This window comes from Stegodyphus dumicola, chromosome 2 (genome assembly GCF_044657685.1).
Source record: "Stegodyphus dumicola isolate Sdum_Otavi_A_Nest chromosome 2, ASM4465768v1".
Lineage (NCBI taxonomy): Eukaryota > Metazoa > Arthropoda > Arachnida > Araneae > Eresidae > Stegodyphus > Stegodyphus dumicola.
Genome location: NC_140769.1, coordinates 913,305 through 936,762, shown reverse-complemented (window position 1 = coordinate 936,762; position 23,458 = coordinate 913,305). Strand labels below are relative to the sequence as shown.

Sequence of the window (23,458 nt, the reverse complement as noted above, 5' to 3'; positions counted from 1 at the left end):
AGATAATAAGGAAGGAAAGTTCATTTAAAGCATGGGAAACATTAATGTAGTTTCATCCCGCCCTTTTAGCTGGCATTGCAATGGGATCTACTGCTGGTTTGAAAGAATCCCTTTAGGGGATCGTGTTCATTAATTTTCAGATATGAGACTAGGATATAAAAAAAACAGAATTTTCTCTTTGATGGTGTAAAGCTGAGTATGTGGTTCAAGTAGGCGTTTCGAGTTTGATTTGGCGAGATAAGGCTAAGGCTTGTTAGTTCAAGTAGGCGTTCCAGTTCATTTGGCAAGGTAAGGATAAGGCTCATTGGCTCAAGTAGGCGTTTCGAGTTGATTTGGCGAGTAAGGCTAAGGCCCGTCGTTTCAAGTAGGCGTTTCGTGTTGATTTGCCGAGGCTTGTTGATTTGCTACTTGAACCAAGGCTAGGACCCGTTGCTTCAAGTAGGCGTTTAGATTTGATTTTGTGCAAATTTCTAAATAAATGTTGACGGCTAAGGCAGTAAGGCTTCCCCATAGCACAAAACATCCTTTTGAAATAGTCTCCTTCCATTCACTCAGAAAAACATTACAACAGCAGCCTTCCGTGAGGTAAGATATGCCGAGGTTAGTACCCCCATAGCACAGAACATCCTCAGGATGTCCTATTTAAGTCGCAGTATCCGGGGACATACTTATGATGTCCTGAGTATGTTGATTCTCATATGTCCCGAGGATTTAATTTAATATCCTTGGGATGTCTTATTTAAGTCGCTATGTCCAGAGATATGAGAGGATATCCTGAAGATGTTGATGTCAGATGTCCTGAGGATATTCATACTGCATTGTCCGGAGGACTAAGGTCCGTTTCAGTGGCAAAGAGTTTATCTTTGGAGTAAAAAAAGGGTAGCAAATATTTGAGTTTTCTAGGACAGTGAAGTGTTTAATGAATGCATTTAAGAACCCTATTAATCAGAAATATGTTTTATTCCATTTGCAGATTCTTCAAGCTTCGTGGCATATCCAGGAGATTCGGACAGTGAGAATGAAGATGGAGTTCTTGAAAAAATCGCTTCCACCTTCGACCACTTATTCTCGGAGGACGAGGAAGGGGCATCAGACGATCCTCCATCGGATTCTGAAGGCATTGCGGATTTGGATGTTCATTCCGATTCGGGCGAGACAGAGACGGCCGATAATGAAGATGTTTTTGACGATGCGGCACCTGTGTTCTCCAGCCCTCACCGTCACCACGAGCATAGAACTGGTTAGTATTGTAACCCCCCCCCTTTCTGACTAAATATTTGATTCCTTTTTTGAAACTCTTTGCAAAGAAAGTAATTTATATTCATTTCTGCATCTTTAGCGTGAAAAAGATGTAGCGCAACGTTGGTAATTTTTGCTGCAGCTTGAAGTTCTAAGAGAAGCGTTCTCGCGAGAGCTTTATGGTCACATGAAAGTAACATCGGAACGTGTAGTACAACGTTGGTAATTATTGTTACAGCCTGAAGTTTTAAGAAAAGCGTTCTCGCGAAAACTTTATATTCACATGAAAGTTGCACCTGAACGTGTAGCGTAACGTTAATAATTATTGCTACAGCTTTAAGTTCTAGGAGATGCGTTCACGCGAGAGCTTTATGGTCACATGAAAGTAGCACAAGAACGTGTAGCACAACGTTGGTAATTATTGTGACAGTTTGAAGTTCTAAGAGAAGCGTTCTCGCGAAAATTTTATGTTCACATGAGAGTAGCACTTGAACGTGTAGCGTAATGGTAATTATTCCTACAGCTTAAAGTTCTAAGAGAAGCATTCGTTCATTTATGGTCACATGAAAGTAGCACCGGGACGTTCAGAGGGCTTGTCGTTCGCTCTAAAATGACGTTACGTGCATATAGAACGTACTACATGACGTGCGAAAGCATGTCTTTGTACGTACGCTTCGGTGTCCACTGCGTAAAAAAAGGGACAGTTCTATGTCTCCCGTTCTACTGCGCTGATTGACGCAATTCATCTTTCGTTTTTCATGTCTCGAAAGAGTGATTTAGGATATGTATTAGATATACATATAGAGAGCATTGTTCTAATATATGTATTTTGACACAAAATCCGACTTTTTCTGAAATGGCATGCCAATTGTTTTCCGTATTTAGATTGTACTCAAATTACGCCAAACTGCCGTGCAGCTTGTTTTACAAAATTAGCCTTTAAAATTTTAGCTTCTCCATGTTAATTCAATTTGGTGTGTATTTATTAATATCACTTTTTTTATTACACTTACTGTATTCGTATTTTCACAGTCCGAAATTTAGATTCATTCAAAATAACATTCTCCCATTTTTCATGATTTATTTTTAAAATTTGTATCTTTAAATAATTTTTACAAATTTTTCGAAAAACATTTTGAATAATAACCTACAAAATTTTTACCATCATCTTAAAGTGGATGTATTTCTAAGCATACCTGCAAAAAATTAGAGCTTTTTCTTCAAAATTTCCGAAGATATACACTTCAGTTTATATATTGGCGCTTTTCGAAATTTTCCATATTTGTTGAAAGCGATAATAACATCAAATGTGGTTTAGGCACTTTGTTAACGTTATTTGAAAGTAGGAAGGATGCGACTGTTTTCCTTTTCATGCACAATGTAAAAAGGTGAAGGAAAATAGGTTACCATATATTAAGAAGTTCACCAAGTGGATTATTCTTGGTGCAAACTGAAAAAAATGCGTCAAGATAAATTTATAAATTTATCCATAAATTTCTCATCAAAAATTAAAAAATTTTATAACTACTTATAATCAGAGTCGTAGAATCGAAATATGGAAAAAACGTGGTATGCTATTTCAGAATCGATTTTGTGTCTGAAATACCTATATTAAAACAATGATATATATATAAACCTAATATATATATATCCTAGCTAGCGCTTTCGAGCCATGAAAAACGCAATCTGAATTGTCAATCGGCCCAGTAGAACGGGAGATATAGAACTGCCCCCCTTTTTTTCGCATTGTTCAACACTATTATTTTTCTAAACGCAATTCAGAGCGTTTTTTAGTATGTTAGATGAACATTCATACAAATGTCTTGGTAGTACCACATTTTGACGTTCTACTATCAGTTCTTGAATTGTAACCTTTTGACGTAATTCAGAACCTTTAAGGAGAATTCAGTTATAACGTTAGAGGAATACAAAATATAGTGAAACATTAATTTTAAATATGCCGACTGACATTTGTTTCAGCTCTTTCTAACGTGTTTACTTATTAAATAAATTACTTTAAATTAAACTGAAAGAAACCAATTAATGAAAGTTTCTAAGTTTTCGGAGAAGATTTTCAGGTGGAACAAATCTTGAGAATAATAATGACAACTTAGTCTCTTTCTCTTATTTGTTAAATTGGTCTTCGAGACCATAAATAAAAATACATGTGACTTGATGTAAATAAACTATTCTTATTACCGCACGATTTCGTTTAGATTCAAATAAAGTTTGAGGATTGGAGGAAAATTGCTAAAATTATGTTTGTCAGTCGGATTCTTTTTTTTTTATTATTATTCATTTCCAGTTGTGGAAAAAGGGTTGCTCATATAGAAATGGACTTCCAAGTAAAATGTTTACTCTTAATGCGAAAACTCGTAACTGACCTTATTTTAACTTCCGTGGACGAAGAAAAACGAAGTATTGTAATCGCGAAAAATTTCGGGTATCATATTTCAACAAATATTTATTTGAAATTTTGTATATAGGATTCCCATAAGACGTATATGTGCACGTCCCATTTTAGTTCCAATCGGCCGCGCCGAAAGTATATAAATATATCCACTCTGTTACTCGGCTGAGTGAGCTCAGTTTCTTTATTCTTCAGTTTATTCACTCTATTCAGTGTAAATTTTGCATTTTTTGCTTTAAAAACGATTGAATTATGTTGTTCTTATCATCCGGTTAAGGTTTTTAGGCCTTTACTTAACCTACATGCAGTAATTGTGGATTTATAAACGATTTAAAAGTTGTAAGTGTGGCTAAGCCTAAATTTGGAATACCATATATAGCAGCCATATTTGTTTACATTTGAAACCTAGCAGAATAGTTTATTTGCTGTCAATCTACAGAAACTAAGTTTCGCAACAACAAGTGGTTCCTTTTTGTTTGTTTAATTGCTTTTATACATCGTCTTAGATTTATTATAGTATTTGAATTAGAACATGTGGCAACGATTAGATAATTCTTCAGATGTCATAGTTCTTGCGCATTCTGAGTTATAAAATGAATGAGATGTAACGCTGTTAAGGGAGCCTAGTGTCGATGTGTCGCTATGGTAAATAAATAGAGTGAATTTTAAAGAGTGCATTTATGCACTTGTGATTTATGCGCTATAGACGAAGTAGATTTAATTGAAAATTCGTTAACTGTTAATTTAATACGTTTTAATAAAATGCAGGAAAATTGCGTATAATTTAATATTCTATATAAAGAAGTCATGTTGTGTATACATCAAATTTTTTTGACAAATACCAATAAAATTAATCATATCTATATCTTGAAATTTTTGAATAATGAATCTTTGAATAATCTCGAAATCCTGAAATTTTTTATCTAATAATCTTTGAATCTTGAATTTTTATATTACGCTTTAAATTAATTAGTTCCGTGTATAAATTTCTTGGTATAAATTTTCTGGAACGTAAACATTATTCACGTTCCTTTCTAATAGTATTAATGATAATGTAAACTTGGTAATGATAAAAACTGTTAATAACTAAAATCGTGAAATCTTAGCGACAAATACAGAATTGAAATGCCTTTGCGGAGCGATTAAAATAGCTTCTCTAGCGCCGCTAGTTTGAGATTACTGATATAGAACTTCTTCATGTTCTGCTAAACACGTGTTTATTCTAATATCCTGTAAAATGTCTCACTATTCCACCTACGTACGTAGGTATGTATGCATGTGTCTCCCATAACTCAAAAACGAGTGTGCGTAATGGCAAACCGCTCATTGACTTGATCAATGTTAAACGAATTTCGTTTACTGCGCATTCCCAGAATAAAATTTGGTGCAATTTTAAAAGAAGACAAATGCGGTATATGGTTGATATTGCGTTATGTGGGCGCAAACAGTTCGGGTTTTTAAAATGTTTTAGGTTGTAAATTGCTTCATTATTTAAAATGTAAATATCGACTGTAAACTGCGCAATTTTCGTGTAAGAAGGATTACAAAAGAGGAAACATTACAAGATGAATCAGCTGAATACTTATTTATTATACTTCTGAGGAATAAAAGCAATTGAGTATTTACCATACGTCCATTCGTATATACTTTAACAAATTAAGGAATAAATCCAGTTTAAATTACTGAATTAAAGTCAAGTAACTGATATTAAATGTAATCTTTATGAACAAAATAAACCGAAATGAAACAGAAACACATGCAATAACCACACACAAATTTCCGTAGTATTGCAGATGTAAACAGTAAAATCAACACAGACTTGCGTACTGTTGCTTCTGCTTTTAGTCGCTAGTATTTCCTCCCACGCCAACGGTACACCATTGAGCATGCGCAGTAAGCGAAATTCGTTAACATTCATCAAGTCAATGTGCGGTTTGCCATTACGCAAAACGAGTAGCCTCAGAACGTTGAAATTTTGTGTATAGAACTGATGTAATATATAAGTTGTAGATGTGCACCTCCGATTTTGGTTGCAATCGACCAAACCAAAAACTATATAAATATATAATTAAGACACAATAACACGCCGAACAAATACTAATTCAGAAGTCAAACAACAAAAATCAGCGTTATATTTTCAAATTTTCACAGGACTAGTTTAGATGGTTTTACCGAACCACCATCGTCAGCTGCAAAATCGTCAGCTTTTGCAGCTGACGATGGTGGTTCGGTAAAACCATCGAAACTAGTCCTGTGAAAATTTGAAAATATAACGCTGATTTTTGTTGTTTGACTTCTGAATTATGTAAATATATGTCTATATATATCCACTCTGATACTCGGCTCAACCAATTCTTTCTTTATATTTATATGTTTGTAAATTGTGCATTTTTTTGCTTTAAAAATGATTGAATTGCGTAGTTCTTATCTCCCATTTAAGGTTTTTATGCCTTTAGTTAGCCTGCACGTAATAGTTATAGAATTATGAACAATTTAAAAGTTTTTTAAGTGTGGCTAAGTTCTCTATAATGTTGGCCCGATTCACTTTTCAAATTGTTACCAGCAAATATTCTCGCCCTGAATTATATTTAAAGAAATTGCATAATCAAGAATTTGCATCAATGTATGTATATTTCTCGCATTGTTATAAAACAGCGGTACCTAGAGCCATCAAAATTTGAACAACGTGATCTTCCATAGAATACTGGCATGTGGAAGCCCTAATTTGAATTTGAAATTTGTCTTATTATCGATTTCAGATTTTGTAATACTTCCACGAATTTTTGATTAAGAAACTCGAGGATTTCAAAGGGAGCAATGGCAACGTTGTACAGGATAAACATTTTTATCTCCAGCGAGCGATACTGTGAATATGAGCACCTGGAAGCCCAAATTTGAAATTTGAAATCTTTCTATTATCTACTTCATAATTTGTAACCAATTTTTGATTAACAAACTCAAGGATTTCAAACCGAGCAATGGCAACACTCTACGGGCAAAAAAAAAAAAAACCTTTTTATCCCCAGCGCGCGGAACTATGCATCGGAAATTCTAAAGATATACTCCATTTAAAATTATTTTGCGACATTGCTGTTGAACTGAATTTTATGGTTTAGGTGCAAAGAAAATTATATTTAATAAATAAAGTTAACACATAAAGCGTTAAAAAATTAATATAAAAAATCAGATTTTAAATTACGTCCAACGGGGTGTTTTTTTAACATTTTGTGTGTTACCTTTATTTATTAAACATCACGTTCTTCGCACTTATACCATAAAATTCAGTTCAAGACCAATATCGGAAATTAGTTTTAAATTGAATATATCTTTAGAATTTCCGATACAGAGTCTCGCGCGCTGGAGATAAAAATGTTTTTCCTGTACAACGTTGCCATCGCTCGCTGTGAAATAGACTTTATTATCAAAAATTCGTTTAAGATTTACAAAATATAAAATCGATCATAAAACAAATTCCAAATTTCAAATTTGGGCTTCCACATGCCCATATTCGCAGTAGGATTACGTCATTCAAAATTCGATGGCTCTATGTACCGTTGTTTTATCACAATGCGAGAAATATGCATACATTTATGCAGATTTTTCATTACTTAATTTCTTCAAATATAATGCAGGACTGTAACATTTTATGGCAACAGTTGGAAAAGTGTAACGGACATTTATAGTGAACGAACGAATAATCGCAAAATGAAAACAACTGTCCTTCAAGGACAAAGCCCCTTTGAACGTAATTTAAAATCTCAAAGCTTTCAGGTTTTTTTTTATATATTTATTTAATGGCTGGAAGTACGGTTATTTTATGTCCAGATTTCGAACTGTTACTCTATGTATAGCTGGATTTTGAACTTTTTTCTCATTTAATTCGAGTAACGAAACGAATAACTGTAACATTAAAACCGCCGTCAAAGGCTTTTATCAATAACGGTGCTAAATAACGATATGAAATATTTTTTACAGTGGATCCAATTGTGGAAACGGCGATTTATTTGACAGTGGACTGCAGAGACACCATCAATCTTAACGTCACTCCTGCTATCATCTCAGTGCTGCAAGAAGTGCTCCAAGTAATACTTTATATTTCTTTCTAAACTAATTTCTTTTGCTTATTCGGAACCTTAATTTTATCTGTACCAATGTGGCCTTTTATTAATTTACATTGTACACTGCTCAAAACACAAAAACAAAAACACAAAAAAATGGAACAGTTCTACAGGGTGTACCGTAAATGTTGCGACAAACTTCTAGACGAGGTAGAGCACATTATCCGGATTAAGAATTGTATTGGAACCTATAGCCGGAAATGTCAGGGATAAGTGGTAGCAGAGGTAGAAGATGAGAAAGGAAACAAGAGAGTGATTCATTTGAATCATTTTATTGGACATGAATACTAATGGTGTACGACAGCTTGAATGTTTCAACAGATGCTCAAAGTTTGCACCATCAGACGCTAAATATGCCTGACACCGACAGACCATTGATTGCCGGGCATGTTCAAACAAACACACCGGGAGTTTGGTTGACTGTAGCAGCTGCGCAGGCGAGTCTTGCCACGAGATCCATTTCAGATACAACAGGATCGTCATACACGGCACTTTTGATAGCTCTCCACAAAACGAAACCAAGGCTCGATAATTCCGTTGAGCGTCGGGAGTTGGCTACGAACATCCTGTCCAAAATGAGTCCACTTCTTAATGACCCGTATCCGCACAAATTGTGATGCAGACGTGCAAACGAACCGTGGTGTTGTTGTTGTGTCTGTCGGGAAAGCGTTGTCTATAAATGCGTGCAGCGGTTCGTCCATTACCCGCAGCTATTCCATACACTAAGTGCATGTCTGCAAGCTCTCCGTTCGTATAACGTTCCATGCTCTTCGTGTGGTGCTTACCGCCCGAATGAGACAATCCTCACTTTCCACTAGCACTCTCCTGCAGAGCAGCCCCTGGCGGCGAATACTGACGTTTCTGGCCATGGGTTCCTATGCAATTCTTAATTCTTATGATGTACCTTACCTTCCCTAGCAGTTTGTCGCAACATTTGCGGTACACCCTATATATCGTCCGTTCTACAGGGGCGTTTGAAGAAATTCAACTTGCGTTTTTCCTGTCTCGAAAGCGCGACTTAGGATATGTATGAGATTTATATCTAGCATTTTTCTAATATATAGGTATTTTGACACAAAATCGGACTTTGTCCGAAATGACATACCGAAATTTTTCCATATTTCGATTCTACGACTCAAATTATGCCAAACTGCCAAGTTTAGTAAAAATCGCTCGTGTAGATTGTAAAATATTAGCTCTCAGAATTTTAACTCCTCAATGTTAATTGAATTTGGTATACATTTATTAATATCCTTTTTTGTACTAAACCTACTTAACTCCTTCTTTCAGAATTCGAAGTTTAGGCTTAATCCAAATATAATTCGTACATTTCTTATAACTTATTTTTAAATATTTTCATAAATTTTTTGAAAAATTGTTGGTATACCTATAAAATTGTTAACATCATTTTAAAGTAGATATATTTCTAGGCACATCTGCAAAAAAATTAGAGATTTTATTCAAACGTCAAATGTGGTTTACGCATTTTGTTAAAATTATTTGAAAGTAATGAACGTGATCTTTTTTCGTTAGTGTACAATGAAAAAAAGGAAAGGAAAATAGGTTACTATAAATTAATAATTTCGCCAAGTGAAACTATTCTTGGCGTAAACTGGGAAAAAAAAAAAAATTCGCCAAAATAAATTTTTGAATTTCTTCGTAAATTTTGCACTAAAGTTTACAGAATTTAGTATTTAGGCATAATTTGAGTCGTAGAATCGAAATATGGGAAAAAAATTGTATGTTATTTCAGAAAAATTCCTATTTCGTGTGAAAATACCTACATTGGATTAATGCTATATAGAAATCTAAATATATATATATATACATCCTAAGTTACGCTTTCGAGACATGAGAAACGCAATTTGAATTTCGTTAATCGGACCAGTAGAACGGGAGATATAGAAATGTTTTTTTTTTTTTTTTTTTCGGGGTGGGGGAGCTGTGTACAGTGTTCTTTCATCGTAAGTTTTTGTAAAATGAGTGACTATTTTGAATTCGGGAAATTTCCTGAAGTGCCGCTCGCTGTAGATGTGCCTTGTCACTAAAGATACCGGCACCTTTATGCAGATCGGTGATTGTTCTTCACCATAAAGTTGCTGTGTAAAGTGATCGCTGATTGTTCGCTACCATAAAGGCGCTTTCTCTGAGTTATAATTTGATCTTTATAATGCTGCTGGCACCTTCGTGACTCCTAATAAAGATACTGAAAAATATTGTTATTCTTTACCCACTTTCTGTCAATGTGTAAGAAGCACAAAGGTGACGGTACTGTTATGAAGCTCAGTTTTTTTAAGCAAAGAGAAAAGTGCCGGAACTTTTTAAGAGAAAAGTGCCTGTACTTTTTAAACTTGCCCACGACAGTTAGACCAACCCCATTAGCTCTTGTGTGTGATACTATTTTAATTGCATTAATTGTTCTATTTCATTTCCTACATTTTATTCAACTAACTGTTACACTGCACGAACTAAATCTGCTTGGGCGTATCTTTAAGATTTTTTCCATCAGGAATTTACGTCTGCGGATATGAAGCTGCCTTCCGCCGTCTGCTCCGAGGAGCACAAAGAACTACTCCTGAGGAATTCGTTAGGTCCAGAAACCACACTTCAAATCCTGCAGGAGGAGGGTGGATCTTTCCGCGTGGCTGAAGAGACAAAAGGGTGGGCGCCCAAGGCCTCTGCACCGGACCCAGACCTCGTGACGCCCCTTGTCGATATCAGTCCCGCAGACTCGGATTCCGAAATGGCAGGGTAGGTTTCCTTCCTTTTCCGTTCTTTTCCTTTTGCCATTTTCTCCTCGTGTTTTAGTAGCTTAGCTACGAGGGCAGATCAAAAAGTAAGTTGTACTTCCAAGTTATGACCATTTATTAAACTGTCAATACAAAAGCAACGCGGCTATGACAGCATGCAGTGTAAGTTCACTTTTCCACGTAGTTTCCAAGACACTCTAAACATTTCTCCGAACGGACAACCAACGTTTTGATTCCGGGTGCATAGAAATCTCCTCTAGCGCTATGTAACCACACGGAGACCGCTGCTTTCACCTTTCACCTCCTCATCATTTCGTAATCGTTGTCTACCGAGATGCTTTTTAAGCTTACCGAAAACATGAAAGTCACATGCCGCTAAATCCGGACTGTATGGAGGATGTTGCCGTACCTCCCACATGAATCGCTGCAGCAGGTCGCACATTTGGCGAGCCTGAGGTGTTGCGTCCATGTTTTCGGTAGGATTAAAAAGCATCTCTGTGGGCAACGATTCTGAAATGATGAGGAGACGAAAGCAGCGTGTGGTTACATAGCGCTGGAGGAGATTTCTAGGCATCCGGAAACGAAAAGTTGGTTGTTCATTCGGGGAAATGTTTTGAGTGTCTTGGGAACTATATGGAAAAGTGAACATCCATTGTATGCTGTCATAGTCGTGTTGCTTTTGCATTGACAATTTAATAAATGGTCATAACTTGGAAGTGCAACTTACTTTTTGATCTGCCCTCTTAGTTATCACTAAAAGATGCATCTAAGTTTTTCAGAATTAATCATAGTATATACTGCAATAAGCGCCTTTTCAAAGGATAATATTTGTCCACGGTTATTTACACAACTTAGCCGAGTGATAAGGTTAAAAGATGAGAAAAACATTAATGCAATTTATCTAATTTATAATAAATTAACAGCTCTGCGGCCAGCCTTCGTCTGGCTTTAAATGTACCGGAAAAATGCCTAAAGGGAACACCAAACGCTAAATTTAAGAACTGCTCAGTTTTACTCTGCAGAACAACTTTTTTTTTTTTTTTGCTGACCCCCTCTTTCTTTCCACCCCAACCCTCCGCACACCTTTTTTTATATTTTAATTAATCCTTTTTTTTTCCGAGCAATTTTTGCAACTATACACTTGTATTTTTTTATTTTTATTTTTATTTTTTTTTTACAGTTTCCTCTAGTGGAAACACCTCCACATTCTTCCTGTTGTAAACCCGCAACCTCTTTAAGGTCCAGGCTCTCCTATTACTACTCTTTCTGCACCTGCGATTCTCCTTCTGTTCACGTTTCAGCTATTCCTTACATTCTCCCCCATTTTTCATCACTCATCTCTTCTCTTTGCTATCTTTGACTTATTAACATTCTTCGGGCCTCTGGCATACCACTACAACCTCTCGGTTTACGTGTTTATCACTTAAATATATGTGTATACTTACAAAATATCATGTGTACTGCTATTTATTGTGCTTACTGAAACTTTTGTGCATTAATAATTAATTATTTCCATCACGCATTTGCTGTGTTGTGTACTGTAACTCTCACTACGTGCTCAGTTTCAAGTTCTGCGCAAGTGATAATTTGTGTGCACTTTACATTGTAATTCTTCCTGCGAGCTCAATTTTAAGCACTGCTCAAGTGAAATACAGTTATGCAGTGGCTTTGTGATTTAGTGTATTCAGTGAATTAGAGACTCAGTGCCTTAATATAGAGATCTCAACAGCTCCCTAATATAAGACTTCAACAGCAGTGCTTTAATACAGAGATTACAGTGCCTAAAGATAGTTCCTTGTTATAGTGCCACAATTTAGTGCTCAGTATAGTGCCTCTAATTGCCATAATATAGAGATTTCTACAGCATTCAGTGAGATAGTCTACACAGTGAAATTAGAGACTTAGTGCATAATTTTAAAGATTCCAATAGCAATTAGTGACTCTGTGGAATAGCAGAATAATTTATATATTTTTTATTTATCATTAGTGATTTCATACAATAGACTCAATGCAGTATGTCTGAAATGCGTACCTCCACACACTGCAGTGATCTAGATTTGCCAAATCACTTAGTTTCAACTGACTTCTCATATAGAGAAAAAATAAAAGCGGTCTTCGACGAGAGCGTACAAATAGCCAATACAGTTCGAGGTAATAAAAATATATTACCACGCCTCATAGCCACTCTAGAGATCTTTCGGGACATCGCATTACGCGGAACAGAGGTAGTCAACAAAGACGTGAACACTTCTGTAATCCCGCGCTGTACCACTGGCACTAACACCCCTTACCCTGAGGTGGTTACTTCAAGTACAAACACGGACTCCCTGCCAGTAACAGCAACTACGCAGGCTCCCAGGAACACAGGGGAAAGGCATAGCCACTTGAAGTCAGCGACAACACCATCAGCGATTGTGCCCCAGAAACCAACCTTTGCGGCAGTGCTTAAACAGTTCAGTAAACCCAGTCTGATCATCAACCCTTTAGGGAGTATCCATCCACGTGATCTAAGAACACAGTTACAAGAAAAGGTTCCACTTAGTGAGATCCCAGTTGTCGTCAACGCTATCAAACCGGCTCCAAAAGGCGGACTAGAAGTTTTTTGTAATACAAACGAGGAGGTACTCAAGTTACAGGAGCACATCGAAAAAGCTGAGGTCCAGGCAGAGGTTCGTCTCAGGCAAAAGAGGCAGCCGAGAATAGCCATCCATAATGTTCCAGAACATGTTAAACCAGAACAGCTCATCGCAGAGCTCAGCGCAACAGCAGGTCTATCAGCAAGAGTATACAAACCCCTGTTCCGACTTAAAGAGCGCCGAGCAAACAGAGTCAAATGGGTTCTCGAGTGTACCACGGAGAGCTTTGGAATCGCCATCAACATCAGACGTCTGTTCACAGCATGGCAGGCTCATACTATCACGGAGTTCTTGGGAATCCGTAGATGTTATAGATGCCAGCAATTCGGGCACTCCCAGGATCTCTGCCGCAGTAAGAAACAGTTCTGTGCCTTCTGCGCTGGGTCGCACAACACCAAAGTCTGTCAAGCAGAGTCACCAGCCTGTATCAACTGCGGGGACTGTAACTACCGCAACGGCACCTCCTACTACTTTGAACATCCGGCATACCACCCGGAATGCCCGATGTACCAGAGAGCCGTCTACAACACACGCTGCAACACACATTACTAAAGCTATAACATCACAGCAGCCTACCAATGCTATGTTACTACCTAATGCGTCTGAAGAAAGCAACACTTTCTCACAAGAGATCCTACCGACAAATATCGACAACCCAGTCAACCTGATTCTAACTCATTCTTCAGCAGGTTCCATAAAATGCACGCAAATTAACCTCCAGCGGGCAGAAGCAGTTAAAGGCCCGTCCACACGAGTACGCTCGAAACGTAGCTGACGAACGCGCTTTTACGTTACCAGCGTAAAAGCGTCCAAACGAGTACACTTGCGAAGAGTGCGTTTAACCAATAGAATTATTTTGCGCAAAAATCACGTGACGCTGTAATATAGCGTCAACAGAGCCGTATCTTATTACTTCGCTGTTTTTCTGTATGTTTGCGGCAAGTTGTCCGAATCAGATGATTTTTTTTATAGCTGAAACTTTACTATTATGTGCAATTATTAAGCAGAGGCAAAACCGCAAAAAATGGCAAGAATGGGTCCGAAAGATTTATTTAGAGCGACCTGTTCAAAGAGATATTTTTTTTTTTTTTTTTTTTTTTTTTTTTTTACTGCCTTGTTTGCGAAAGGAATATCTGGAATTATTAAATTCCTACTATTAGCTCACACTCTCCCTATATCTTGTTCAAATTTTCAGTACATAAAATGCTTTTTATTCATCCATTCAAGTTCAAATACAATTTTTTAAACTTGCAGTGAATGACACTTGATGTTAATACAGCTTTTTCACACATTAAAATTTTTTTAATTTTTAATTAAAAAGAAATTATGTTTGTATTTTTATTTATTTATTTATGTTTGCATTTTTAAACTTTTCTTTGTGGACCTAAGTAGGAATTGACTTAATTTTTTTTTTTGGGGGGGAGGGGGTATATTACTTGTTTTTTAATTCCTTCAGGATGAGTATCGACCAGTTTGACAGACTTGCAGATTCTATATCGTATGAAAATTAGGATTTATAAAATTGGTTTGGAATACAGTATATAAAGAGAATTAAATTACTTAATTCTCTTTATATACACCATCCACCATATAATAAAACCAACTTCTTCATATTTTTTTAACTCGCTCTCCCTTGGTCTTTTGTTTTTCTTTTTATTTATTTTTGAATTTAGAATGAGGTTCAAACTTTGGACAGTTTATGAGAAATTATGTGCATGATAAAATATGCAATAAAGTAAAAATAAAGAGAGAATTTATAGATGATATATGATAAAGAGATGCAGATATATTTTTACATAAGGATTTCTATTTGCATTGCACATTTTTAAACTAAATTAAAAACAATAATAATAATGAATAAAATAAGAAATGAAAACAATAATAATAGGTAAAATAAGAATACAATGATTTATGATTAAATATAAGAAACACGTTTCAAAACGAGAAAAGCTAACTGAATTATACCGTCTACGGGTGAGTTCGAACTTGCCACCTTTCCATTTCTCCGCTACCAAAGCAGCGCGCTAACCACTCAGCTATCTGCGATAGCAGTGTTTGTAAAAAATAATGTAACAAGTAGAAGTTGCTGCAAAGGTAATTTAATTAAACTTCAATAAATGATTGCTGTATGACACAAGTTGTAACTTTCCTCCAAAATTTCGTAATTGTATTTTATTGAATACTCTTTCACAGTCAACTGCTTTATTTTAGAAGTTATTATATTGCTGAAGTTAGTTTTTGGTGTATTTAATATTGGGATATTTATAGAGCTTTTTATTACACATGATATAGCCAATATTTATAATAATTAAGGAGAATTTTGTAAGGCAGAAACTTTGATTTCGTAGAAACTGTAATTTATTTAGGTTCCTATTACTTACGGTGTTATAAATAGGTGAAGCATATGGATATACTGGTCGGAACATTGCTTTATAAGTATACAGTTTTCCCCTTTAATGAGAATTTTAAATGTATACTAATATGTACGGTTTGAGAAATCTGAAAATGGCGTGAACAATGCTGATTATTTTATTGTTGTATACAGTTATATTTCTAAGCAAAAACTCATCTCTGTGTGGCTCTGACGCCATATTGAAACGGGTAAGCAAGAAGGTTTTCTGATTATGACACGTGATAAGAACTCGGTCGGCTATTGGCTATACGCGCGCGTCGCGGGCGAAAAAGCTGAACAGGAGCGTACTCAGTTTTACGTCTTCTGCGTCCTGCGAATTTACGCCGGCGTCAAAAAAGTTACGTCAACTACGTCGGGAGCGTCCTCGTGTGGACGGGCCTTGATACGCAACTAGTGCAGCATGTCCTCGATCATGAGATAGATATCATTCTTCTCCAAGAGCCTTACTGCAGAAATGGCGCAATAGCCTGCATACCACTCTCATGGAAGATCTTCCAGCGGAAAGCGCATCTTAACGAACTACCCCCGAGAGCGGCGATCATTTGTTGTAATCCACAATGGTCCCCACTCATTATCAAGCAGGCACGAGATCATGTTGCAATTCTTCTGAATTATAATAACTCCCAGATTATCCTATCATCCGTCTACAGCTCTCCACCAGAAGACATCAGCAATGCAGTAGATAGTATAGCAGAAATACACAGAAAACATACTACCATTCCTCACGTAATAAGTGGAGACCTAAATGCGCACAACGTCATTTGGGAATACCCAGATACCTCACCGAAAGGAACAGCGTTAGAAGAATTTATAATGACAGCCAATCTACAGTTAATAAATACTCAGAATGCCCCACCGACGTTCGACAACTCATACAACAAAGGATGGCCTGATTTAACAATAGCTACAAGTAACATAGCCAACAATATAACAGATTGGAGGGTCACAGACGACGAGAGTTGCTCTGATCATAAATATATCCACTTTGCAATTAATACCGACACAAGCATCACTATCCTTAAGCGCTACAAGATCCCAGGCAATAAACTGCGTGCATTAACAAAGGCTTTCTCGGATACCCTACAGAGTGAAGAAGAAGTAATAGACCAAATAAACAGCCCAGAGGAATTAGACACTTATACAGATCATCTCCTCAATACATTGCGATGTATTTGCGACAAGCTCCTGAAGACTCGCACTGCTAAACGCATACAAGGCATATGCTGGTGGACTAAGGAACTACGCCAATTACGGCAAAAGTGCAGAGCCCTAAGACGGCGTCTCCGAGGTGTAATGGACGAAGCCACCAAAATGGCATTGCTGACCACATTCCGCAGGGAAAGAGCGCATTATAAAAAATGCATACTACGAGCCAAAGTCAATAGCTGGCGGAACTTTTGCACAGCTAATACCAACGTCTATGGAATCCTGCATAAACTAGCTACAAATAAAGTTTACAAGCCTGACCAGCTTTATGCCCAATCAGCCAATAATTCAGACAACACCAATCTTGCAGAAACCACAGCATCTGCTATCCTTAATGCAATCTTCCTAGCAGATAACCCGGATGATGACTCAACAGAACAACAGAAGATACGGGACAACCATTCCATTCCTAACACACCAGACGACATACCCTTCGACTCAGCTGAAATACAGCAAATCTTACGTTTTCTTCCCATAAAAAAGGCTCCGGGACCAGACGGTCTAGATTATGCAATAATAAAGGTGGCTTACACATCCCGCCCTACCTTCTTTGAGAAATATTTCGGCAAGCTCTTAAAATACCAGATCTTCCCTACTGCTTTCAAAAAAGGAGAAGTGGTCCTGTTCCTGAAGAAGCAGAGATCCCCAGATGACCCAAGCTCGTTTCGGCCAATTTGCCTACTTTCGTCTCTGGGAAAAAATTTATGAAAAATTACTGGTAAACAGACTTAAATTCCATCTCCAGCAGACCAACTTCCTCAGCCCACGGCAATACGGGTTCCGAACTGGCTTGTCAACCACGCATGCCCTGAGTCATCTTAAAGATAGCATAGAACAAAATAGAGGCAGAAATCTTCACACGGCATTCATATCCCTGGACCTGCAAAGCGCCTTTGACACCCTCTGGTGGCCTGCTATAAAGCAAGCACTTAGAGAGGCACAATGTCCCAAAAACATCTTTAACATCATCACGGACTATCTACATGCACGTAGCCTCAGAGTAGCCAACAACAATGGCCTCACTATCAAGCAGCAGGAAAGAGGGTGTCCACAAGGCTCTTGCGCCGGTCCGTTGCTCTGGATAATCACCTTTAACTCCATACTACAACATGAATGGCCTTTGCACACAGATATCATAGCATACGCCGACGATGTAGCTCTTCTGGTGTCTGGCCGCACAAGAGATGAACTGGAACGGAATGCCACAGAAACCTGCTCGATATTCACGGACCTATGCAATAAACTTAAGTTAATCATCTCTCGACAAAAGTCCGCAGCCATCATAATTCCACGTCCTGGCACAAATCCCACAAGACGTCCATGTATAAAGCTACTGGGCAAGAACTTAAAAATAACGAAGACGATTAAATATCTAGGAGTCACTTGGGATCAAAGACTCACCTGGTTACCGCACCTCCAAGAAATACGTACAAAAACATCGACCATCGCAAGGAAAGCCAGGCAATTTCAAGGGAGAAATTGGGGACAAAACCCCCATATCAGGAAACTATTGTATCTAACAGTGGCAGAGAGAATAATTCTCTACGCAGCAGTCATATGGGCACAACCAATGAGCAGCCGAAAGACCAAGCTACTGACTACAATTCAACGGCCGTTTGCATTAAACATCTGCGGAGGTTATCGCACAACACCTTCCAGCGCCGCCACGATACTTGCAGGCCTGCTGCCATTACACATAAAGGCAGAGGCAGAGGCTACATATGTACGAATCACCCATCACAGACAAGAAGCCACATATGCAGGAATTACGTTCAGAACAATAGACTATGAACTCCCTGGCAGTGTGCAACACATCCACCCTGCCATCAAAGGTAGAGGGATCCATGTCAAAATCCAACATCAGCAATCGCACTCCAGACAACACACTTCCTCTGCGATTACACAACTGTTCACTGATGGATCAAAACATGATCAAGGAGTGGGCTGCGCGTTTGCTCACTACGAACATGGCACACTAGTAAAGGAATGGAAAGGACATCTCACTAACAGCAATAGTATCTTCCAAGCAGAGGCACTAGCAATATTGAATGCGCTACGACATGCCCTCAACCTTTCCCTTACCAATGCGACTTTTTACACGGACAGCATGTCAGTGCTACACGCACTCAGGGATCATCACCACACTTCACCCATCATCATAGATATACAGCAACTTTTACTCAATAATCATCAAGCCCGCTTTAACATGGTATGGGTGAAAGGACACTCCGACAACGAAGGGAATGACGTCGCAGACCGTCTGGCTAATGAGGCTGCCAACAACATCCACGCTCAAACTATAAGAGCCCCTACCCCCGTCTCCCACCTCAAGAAAACTCTGCGTAATATCTGTAAAGAAAAGTGGCAAGAAGAATGGAATAGTTGCGACACAGGGAGAAGGACGTATAACTTCCTACCAAAGGTAGACACGGAACGTCTTATAACAATAGCCCCACTGACACAGTACATAACGGGTCATGGCCCATTTCCATCTTATTTTATGCGTCATGGCATCTCAGCATCTGACAATTGTGTCTGTGGCATGCTAGGTTCTCCCGAGCACTACCTATTTGATTGCGGTCTAATAACAAACCACCACTTACCACATCCAACGAATGATAGAACACTTTACTATCGTTTCATAATCAAACACCCGCCAGCTATAAGGAGTATCTGCGCAGTTGTACAGCAAATCAACACCCTAGGGCAAGACATTTGCGAGCCACAGTAGCATGGTACTGCAGACAATGTACTCAACGATTAGATATTCGCAGTATGTACACATTCTGTAATACACATTCCACATTCAATTTCGAGCCTCGTGTTAACATCCGCTTTCAATAGCCACCAACTTGCAGAAATAATGTTACTGACATGTTTATCAGTGTAAAGCACTGGGCACCCAATGGAATGATGTGTTATCGTAAATCGAAGTATATAATATCCGTACAATGCACGAATATAGTGTATGCAACGAAATATGTAATTCATGCAACAGAAGCCCCTAATGAAAGTATGTACATTATGTATTATGGGTACTGAGCATATTTCCGCACAGCGCTTCTGCTTTACGCACACCTTACTATGTCTCATATGTTTCTTCTGTATGCAATATTTGCATTTATGTGCTCTACGTGTTTCCATATGTATTCTATGTGTCATGATATGTATTCTCGTGTGTGTTTTTATGTCTTTATGTTACGTAATTACGAGTGTGTTTTTATGCTTTTACGTTTAATTTTCTATATCTATGTGTTTCAGCTTATTTGCATTTATGTGCTCTACGTGTTTCCATATGTATTCTATGTGTCATGATATGTATTCTCGTGTGTGTTTTTATGTCTTTATGTTACGTAATTACGAGTGTGTTTTTATGCTTTTACGTTTAATTTTCTATATCTATGTGTTTCAGCTTATATGTGTGTTTTAGTGTTTTAATGCTATCCTTTATATTCTTTTTTAAGTTACTTTGTGTTATTAACAACGTCCTATGTAAAAACTACCCGACATCTAACACCTGTATGGCCATGTAAACTCCCGGTGCAGCCTCACGGGGCTCCAGCGAGTTGCTTTTTCGAGATAGTGGAGGACGTGGGACATATGCCTGTTTACCTATGTTATACGCCAGGCGTCCCCGTCCTCCGTCACCCGTCACCTGCAGAACAACTTTATATATATATAAAAAACAGAAATTTCAATATAAATGTATTACAGAAAAGTCCGGAATCCGGACGTCCATTATCCGGAATGATCTAAAATCCGGACCTCAGAACCACCAACAACGTTTTTTCGTAGGCTTTAGGCATGCGCATTTGATTCCCCCCTCCGCGCATAATAAAACATCCCGATTCTTAATTTCACTTCGACAATAAATAAAATACCTTGTTATTGAAGAAACAATTATTTTAGCATAAATTTGTACAATCAGTAATTTGGCTGCGTTGCTGCGTATGTGCTTGGCATGCATCTCAAACCCAAACATTCCACTTAGGTACATCGTTGATCTGACGCCAACCCGGCGATTGGTTTGGTTTGTTTGAGTTACGGCAAAGCCTCGAGGGCTTATCTGCCTAAGGGTAGGGATGCCTTCGTGGAGGACTTTCTAAGGGAAACTGGCTCATATACACGTTACACATGGGGAAAATCACGAAAACGCCCATGCAGCCAGCCCGTTCGCGGGATTCGAACCTCGGACCCAACTACCAGCGTTCAGCGACTTTTACCGCTCGGCCGTTGGTGGGCCCAACCCGGCGAATCATTATTTATTATACTTTCCTTTCATCACTGCATGTTCATCAAAACATGACAAATTGAGTAATGGCTCATGTAGGGATGCCTAAACAATTTTTTTTATGTTAGTAATTGAATAATAAAGGAGTATGGTAACCTTTTATGTCCACATTACGCCTGGCGATGATTACAAATATAAGTTAAATGCGCTAAAAAATGTTGACGAGGAAAAATTGACGAAATCTTTCTTTCCATATGCTAAAAATAGATTTCGTTGATGATACTCATAGACTCAAAGATTACATTTAGGGCTATTTGAATTAAGAATAACTGATTCGTTATTTCACATAAATCCAGAACCAGCGCCAGGTCTCGTGTGGCCGCATGGAGTCAGAGAATTTAGGACCCACAGGAGACTGCATCAGGCGGTAAGATATCTAGCGCCGGTTCTCAATAAGGCTTAAGTATATGGTGGGAATTTATTTATTCAGAACTCTGATAACTCTTAAGCGTGTGCAAGAAATAGGCATAAATATAATAAATAACTAAACTAATACAATTCAGGCTTAATTGTCTCATTGCGCGATGGAAGCAAAATAAAATTGAACGGAAAAACTTGTTGTAAGTCACCAAATTCATGATGCATTCCAAATATGTATAGTGAAAGATAGCTAAATTTGATGATGTCGCTAATTTTAAAGGTTTTCGGATATCGCAAAACAAAGGTGAAATTTTCCAATTAGCGAATTTTGTAAAGAAATGTGGAGAAGCGGTAATAAATGACGATTATATAAAAGAAGTTTTTCATTGTGATGGCAATGCTTCTCAATCATCAATCAACTAATGAATAGCGAAATCTGTAGTATGGTTCTAGATCAGTGTTTCCCAACGTGGGGCCCACGCCCCACAAGGGAACAATGCGACTCTTAAGGGGGGCAATTCGAAAATGGACTCGTCCAGATTTTAAGGGGACAAAGGACATTCAAATTTCTAAATATGCTTCATGAAATCAAAATTTTTCAAAATTTCATTTTTTATTTCCCAAAATAAAGAAAAATGTAAGTGATGTATATGTAAAAAAGTTTTTAATCTGCGGTGCATTTTAAATATTTTATAAAGAATTCTCGCTGTAGACATGGACATTTAAATGCTTCTAAAAGGCATTTAAATAGCTGACACATTATGCTTTCCAGGCGTTTCTCGCACATTTCAGCCAACGAATTTATTTTATTTTTTACTGTAGAAATGACAACCGGTATATTATTCTTTCCTTGAATGGCAACAGCAGCTGCTTTCAGCTTTGTTTATATTGATCTTATATTTCTTTCTTTCAGCCCTTAGTGAAATGAGGGGTGCAAGCAAGAAAAAAAGTTCGTCCGTATTCGGAGGCATATTGAAAATTTGGTTTCATACCCGGTACATAAACGGTCAACTTCTGTCTTTTATGCCAATAATGCCTGACCAACGAATCAATGAAACTAGGTCGTCCTGAGGCACATTTGAAGGCGAAACATATTGCTGATATTAATTCAGATTTGAATTATTTTCACACTTTAAGGAAAATTCTTGAAAAAAAGAGTAATATTAAAGTCTCTATTCCGCTCATAATACTGCTCATAATGCAACTGTTAATATAATTATATACCGCTCATAATGCAACTGTTAATCGTGCTGTTGAGGCTATTTATCAAATTTCATTACTCATCGCTTAATCTGGGAAAATCCGTACTAAAGCGGAGAATTTAATCAAACCATCAATATCAGCATTTAAAGAAAAAGATGACAAAGACGTTAAAGCTATGCCACTAAATAACAATACTGTTTGCAGAAGAAAAATGAAATGAGTGAGGCTATTGAAAACAACTTTGTTGAAAAGCTGAAACAAGAAAATTTTCGATGCAAATGGATGAACCAACTTTGAGAGACAGTGAGGTCGTACTTGTAACTTATGTAAGATATATTCATAAACGGGATTTTGACGAAGAAATGTTCTTCTGTAAATCATTAGAAAGCACCACTACCTCCAAAGATATTTATAGTAAGCTAAAAAAATTACTTAGATATAAAAATATACCAATAAAAAATATAATACATCTTGTACTGCAGATGGTGCTCCTAATATGATGGTTGAAAAATAAAATAAAGTACGGACTAAGAGAAAAGGTTGCTTAAAACTGATAAAAGATGAGAATCCAAAAATGCTTCTTGTGCATTGTGTTATTCATAGAACAAACCTGGTAGCTAAAAACAATTCGCCGGTTCTAAATAAAGTACTAAATTCAGTATAAAGTGTATCAGTGCTATTAAAGCTAGGGCCAAATGTGAGCGTATTTTATGAAGAACAAAGCGTATTTTATGAAGAAGTTATTTTATGAAGAACAAAAGGAAGACTATATGAGACTTGTACATCACGTTGAAGTAAGAAGGCTGTCGAAAGGGAACTGCTTGGAAAGATT

At 37.5% G+C, this 23,458-nt stretch overlaps 1 protein-coding gene across 1 annotated transcript in view; it reads left to right on the top strand.

Moving 5' to 3' along the window:
- The window catches only part of LOC118194141 (intermembrane lipid transfer protein VPS13A-like), a 483,044-nt gene that overhangs the window by 281,464 nt on the left and 178,122 nt on the right, over nucleotides 1-23,458 (top strand). The window contains exons 43-45 of the mRNA XM_085810380.1: nucleotides 974-1,240; nucleotides 7,625-7,731; nucleotides 10,277-10,518. Of these exons, the coding sequence (XP_085666506.1) occupies nucleotides 974-1,240; nucleotides 7,625-7,731; nucleotides 10,277-10,518 (616 nt within the window). The remainder of the gene's footprint in view (nucleotides 1-973; nucleotides 1,241-7,624; nucleotides 7,732-10,276; nucleotides 10,519-23,458) is intronic.